At 51.0% G+C, this 6,000-nt stretch overlaps 1 protein-coding gene across 1 annotated transcript in view; it reads right to left on the reverse strand.

The window, feature by feature from the left end:
• Positions 1-2,327, reverse strand: part of LOC307208566 (uncharacterized protein) — a 31,867-nt gene extending 29,540 nt beyond the window's left edge. Inside the window, exon 1 of the mRNA XM_079963289.1 lies at positions 2,060-2,327. Within this exon, the coding sequence (XP_079819415.1) occupies positions 2,060-2,264 (205 nt within the window). The 5' untranslated portion in view covers positions 2,265-2,327. The remainder of the gene's footprint in view (positions 1-2,059) is intronic.
• Positions 2,328-6,000: the final 3,673 nt, after the last annotated feature.

The following is a 6,000-nucleotide window of genomic DNA, read 5'->3' on the forward strand; positions in this document are numbered from 1 at the left end:
AGAAGGCGCTCAGTGCTGGGCCTCAGAGTCCGGGCTGAATGATAGGGGTGGAGACGCTCCTTCAGGTATACTGGGCCTTTGAGGCCGTTTAGGGCTTTAAAGATCAGCACCAACACTTTGAATTGTGCTCGGAAACATCCTGGGAGCCAATGTAGGTCTTTCAGGTGTTATATGGTCTCAGTGGCCACTCCCAGTCACCAGTCCAGCTGCAGCATTCTGGATTAATTGTAGTTTCTGGGTAATCTTTCAAGGTAGCCCCACGTAGAGTGCATGGCAGTAGTCTGAGCAGAAAATAACCAGTTGAGAAAGTCTGCAGGCAGGTAGGGTCTCATCCAGCTTACCGGATGAAGCTGGTAGAGAGCTGCCCTGGACCCAGAATTGACCTGCGCCTCCATGGTCAGCTGTGAGTCCAAAATGACTCCCAGGCTGTGCACCTGGTCCTTCAGGGGCACAGTTACCCCATTCAGGACCCGCCCCCTGTCCCCCCAAAACAGTAGTTCTGTCTTGTCAGGATTCAACCTCAATCTGTTAGCCACAATCTTCCAACTGCCTCCAGACACTCACACAGGACCTTCACCGCCTTATCTGGTTCTGATTTGAAAGAGTGGTATAGCGTGAGAGAGAGGAAGAGGTCTCTGGCTACTTCCTGGGCGGGGCTTCCAGAAGCAAAGAGCCGCTTTGGAGAAGGCTTCCCGACTCCCTCCCAGGACCTTCCACCTTTTTCTCTCTTCTCCTCTCCAAGGTGGACCAACGGTTTGACTTGGTATAAGGCAGCCCACCCATAAAAAAGGCTGATCCCCGAAGAATTGATGCTTTTGGATTCTGGTGCTGGAGGAGACTCTTGGGAGTCCCATGGACTGCAAGAAGATCAAACCTCTCCATTCTGAAGGAAATCAGCCCTGAGTGCTCACTGGAAGGACAGATCCTGAAGCTGAGACTCCAATACTTTGGCCACCTCATGAGAAGAGAAGACTCCCTGGAAAAGACCCTGATGTTGGGAAAGATGGAGGGCACAAGGAGAGGGGGACGACAGAGGATGAGATGGTTGGACAGTGTTCTCGAAGTTACAAACATGAGTCTGACCAAACTGTGGGAGGCAGTGGAAGACAGGAGGGCCTGGCGTGCTCTGGTCCAGGGATCACGAAGAGTCGGACACGACTAAACAGCTAAACAACAAAAGGCGGCGCACAGCCAGACATGCAGTAGCTTGCGAGGATCAACGGGGAGAAGATTGAGCTTCCTGAAAGAAGTGGGGAAATCAGTGGGGACCCCCCCCCCCACCGCCCTTAATCAGGCATCTCTCTCTGGTCAACTTGAAAGAGTGGCAGATTCCTGGGCAGGAGGGAGAAGCCAAGGCAGACCCACCAGACAGTCCTCCTCCATTGCCCAAGGATGAAGACATCTCTCCAAAAGGAAGAGTCTCTCTCTCTGTGTGTTCAGCAGGGCTCTCCCCCTCCCCAAGGGATGCTGCTATTCCTCCCTCAGCCCCCCAATTTCCTCTGCCCTCCTTCCTCCATCCCAGTCTCCCCTGCGACCAGCTCACTCCTTGCCCTCTGCACAGAATCAAATCTCTCCCAGGTGCACCAACCTCTCCATCTGGAGGAGCCTCCCAAGACGGGCAGGGAGGGGGGGGTCTTTTATCCCGGCCTATTTCACTTCCTTTAACCCTTTCATGGACACCCTCTCTCCATCAAGGCCGGGAAGGGCAGAGAGCGGGGCGCGTCGTGTTTCGGTCTTGGGATCAAATCCAGGGCTGCTTGGGGATAGGGGTCCTCGTCGGGACCCCCTTGGTGGGCATCACATTCCAGTTCCTGCAAAGGCGCCCCAGGGGTGCAGGGCAGTTGAGCATCGCTTGCCCTCAAGCGGTAGGGCCGCTGCAAAGGAGATCGTGCAATGCAGTCCCTGTAGGTGTTGGGTCCCCACTTCGCAGCTGGGTCGCGCGGATCGGAGCCCCTGCCGATGGGGCCCCAGAAAGGCGCTTGTATTGCGCGCGGGGGGGGGTCTCTCTGTCCTTTTCTCCCCGCCCGCTCCAATCTCCCTCCTCCCGCCGCACCTCTACCTCTTTGTCCTTTCTGGTGATCCGCGTGCTTTGCTCGCGAAACCGGCTTTCTTCCCGGAAATACGGGGGGGGGGAGGCGTGTTATTCCACCGACACCCCTCCTCCCTTTTGTAAAACCTCCCACTTCTCGGGGGGGGGGGTCCTTCCTTTGGGCCACCAGGAATCTCCCGACACTTCGCGGTTCTTTTCGAACGCAGGAGCCCATAGAGCTACGGCACAGAGCAGCCCGTGTGTGTGTGTTAGGATGGGGACCAGCCGTGAAGGCGCAGCCTTTTGCGTCCTGCCCCCCCCCGCCCCCATGTTGCCTCTCCTCCCCACAGCGGAGTCTCCAAATAGGGGTGGGAGCGGGTGACTCCAGAGGTCTGTAAAGCTTCATCCACCTGGGTTTTTTTTTGGGGGGGGGGCTCTTCTTCAGTGGCGGGGACTGAATCGGGGACCTCCTTCTGCATGCAAAGCAGCTGCTCCACCACAGAGCTATGCCCCCCCCCCGCAATAAGCAAAGCTCAGCCCTAAACACCAGCCGCGCTACCCACAATAAGGACCCTGGATTCCCCGCCGTGGTAAAAGCGGTGTAATAAAGACGGGCCTTCCAAACCAGTGGGAACAACAGAGATGAAGCGGGGAAAGTAAAACTGCCACCTTCATTTCCCGAAGGACTTTTTTTTTGGGGGGGGGTGTCTCATTCCTTGCTGCTGCTGGGACCTTTTCATGAAAGAAATGGAATTATAGTATAGAGCTTGTTTGGAGGGAAGAAGATGTTTGCTTTCTGGGAGGGGGGAGGAATCCCCCGGAAGGAAAATTAACCACGAACCCCAAAATTTGGGATTCCCTCCAAACCAGTGCCAAACCTTTGCAGTTGTTTTGCTACTCAAAGCTAGGGTCGCAGCTATCACAGGGAAATATACACGTATAGGGAAAGCTCGCCCTCTCGTGGCCAGTGGAGGAATGTGAGGCCAGTGAGGTTGGTTGTCCGGAGCTTTCCTTGAGTGTTGCCTTGTCGACTACATACAACAACACAGCAGGTCTGCGGAAGGAAGTTGTGTTTTTGTGTGTGCATTTCTGCAGGCTGGTGCCCATCTAGCTGCCCACACCGGGCATTTCTCATTTCCTAGTCTGGGCCACCTAGATGGGTGAAAGCTTTGATTTTGTGATTTGGTAAATTCCTTCGTAATAATGGGGGGGGGGGGGGTTTTCCCCCACCCTTCTCTGCATGGCCTCGTCCTCTCCATGGACTTGGAATCTCCAAATCCAGGGCCCTCCGCCTTCCTCTCTCGCTGCCCCCCACTGCTGCTCCCTGTTCCTTTAAAGCCAGGTATACCTGAAGGGGACGCAGGTGGCGCTGTGGGTTAAAGCCTCAGCGCCTAGGGCTTGCCGATCGAAAGGTCGGCGGTTCGAATCCCTGCGGCGGGGTGCGCTCCCGCTGCTCGGTCCCAGCGCCTGCCAACCTAGCAGTTCGAAAGCACCTCCGGGTGCAAGTAGATAAATAGGGACCGCTTACCAGCGGGAAGGTAAATGGCGTTTCCGTGTGCGGCTCTGGCTCTGGCTCTGGCTCTGGCTCTGGCCAGAGCCGCTTCGTCACGCTGGCCACGTGACCCGGAAGTGTCTCCGGACAGCGCTGGCCCCTGGCCTCTTAAGTGAGATGGGCGCACAACCCCAGAGTCTGTCAAGACTGGCCCGTACGGGCAGGGGTACCTTTACCTTTATACCTGAAGGAGCATCTCCACCCCCATCGTTCTGCCCGGAGCTGAGGTCCAGCGCAGAGGGCCTTCTGGCGGTTCCCTCCCTGTGTCACAGGAAACACACACCCCCATCATTCAGTTTGTACAAACTCGACACACACAACATACACTACACTTCTGTTATAAATTCATAGAAAATCATACATCGGATCTGCACCGTTCCACTTTTATTTTACTCCATGAAGGAAGGACTACAAAATGGGGAAGGTTTGATACAGGGCAGCCATGATCCCTTGAGTATCCCAGCACATCCACAGGAGCCCTGCCCAGTTGCTATGCCAACCCTGATGGTCCTAGATAGAAGACCATCAAGGTCACACAGAACTTGCATATGGGAGTGGATTCAGCACGGACAGGAACAAAGAACAATGATCAGCTCTTCCCTCTGGGGGCAGGAAACTGCAAATTCTCCTCTGTCACCTGGAAAGTACTCATGGGGAGGGGGAAAGGGGGAACCAGCCAGGTGACAGGACACTCAGGTTACCACCACAACTCCTCCCTCAACCCGTCCTTTCTGTGATGTAGGTGTGATGTAGTTTTAGGGGTGTAGTTTGGGGGATTAGTAACTAATAAAAGTTGGGGTCTTCTTTTCTTCTGGACTTCCATCTTGCTTCATCTTGTTGTGGGTGGGAGTCCTGTCGCGACAGTTTCCAATAAAGGCCAAGCCTACAGGCTTCTGTTTGCTCCAAATTGTCCTGGTTGGTGTCTTTATTTTTTGCGCAAAGGAGCCCTCGGATTCCTCCGTTAACACCTGCAGGAAGGAAAGCTACAGGGAACCAGGCAGAGGGTCTTCTTGGTGGTGGCACCTGCCCTGTGGAACACCCTCCCATCAGATGTCAAACAACTACCTGACATTTAGAAGACATCTGAAGGCAGCCCTGTTCAGGGAAGCTTTTAATGTGTGACATTTTAATGTATTTTTAATCTTTGTTGGAAGCCGCCCAGAGTGGCTGGGGAAGCCCAACCAGATGGGCAGGGTACAAATAAATTATTATTATTATTATTATTATTATTATTATTATTATTATGAGTTGCACCCGAGGTCTCTGTCCTCATTCTCCCCTAAGTGGTGGATCTGTGGCAGGGCTGGATCTGTCCCGCCTCAGACTGCAGAGGAGGCAACTCAGAGGATGGACTGCTCTTCAGTGCGCCCCTAATGACCCCAGGAGAGGAGGCTCTGGCTGGAAATCGTTGCTTTCCCATGTGGTGGAATCAATGTGTGTGTCCCAAAACAGGAGCCCTTCCTTGCAAGCTGAAGTGGTGCAGTCCAGATACAGGCTAAACCCCTGGGGGTGAGGAGGTGGCAGAGACTTTGGGACACTGCCCACCAAATCAGGCAGAAGCTTTCCTTTTGGGAATTATAGGTGTAGAGCTACGTGAACTGTATAGAAAATCATTTATGTATGTGACTACAGTGGCAAGAATGTCACTTGCCCAAAAATGGAGAGAAGGAAGAATGAATACAAAAACTTATGGAATATTCAGAAATGGTGAAATGGCTTACCAGAAAAATGAAAAATCAAGATAAAAAACTTTTTTTTAATAAAAGAATGGAAATGGTTTATTATTTACAAACAAATTGTAAACAGTTAAGAACATTGGCAGGATTTTGTTGTATTAACCTGCAATTTTATAAGAGTATATATTGAAAGAAGATGAAATAAATGAGTGAAATAAGTGAAATAAGCACTTAAAAAAAAAGAAGGCGAAATAAATGAGCAAATTAAGTTAATTTGGATATGCAGAAAATATAAAAAATACCATATTTTTCTATGTATAACACGCCCCCGTGTGTAAAGTATGGTAAAAAATACCATATTTTTCTATGTATAACACGCCCCCGTGTGTAAGGCGCCCCCTATTTTTAAACATAATTTTTAAATAAAAATTCATTGTCTTATACATGGAAAAGTATGGTAAATATAAGGAACCTCAGAAAGAGGGGGAAGGAAGTCACGTTTCAGAATGTTAAAGTGACTGTAAAATGTTATAAAAAAATGTTTTATAACATGGAAAAGTATGGTAAATATAAGGAACCTCAGAAAGAGGGGGAAGGAAGTCACGTTTCGAAATGTTAAAGTGACTGTAAAATTATTGAAATGTATAAACCTGGAAAAAAATATGTATATATATATATAAAATTTCTGCTGCGACTGGGGAGGGGGAGCTGAAGCAGCTTCTCTTTGAGTAGGCTTTGCTTTG

This window comes from Podarcis cretensis (genome assembly GCF_951804945.1).
Source record: "Podarcis cretensis genome assembly, chromosome: 2".
Taxonomy (NCBI): domain Eukaryota; kingdom Metazoa; phylum Chordata; class Lepidosauria; order Squamata; family Lacertidae; genus Podarcis; species Podarcis cretensis.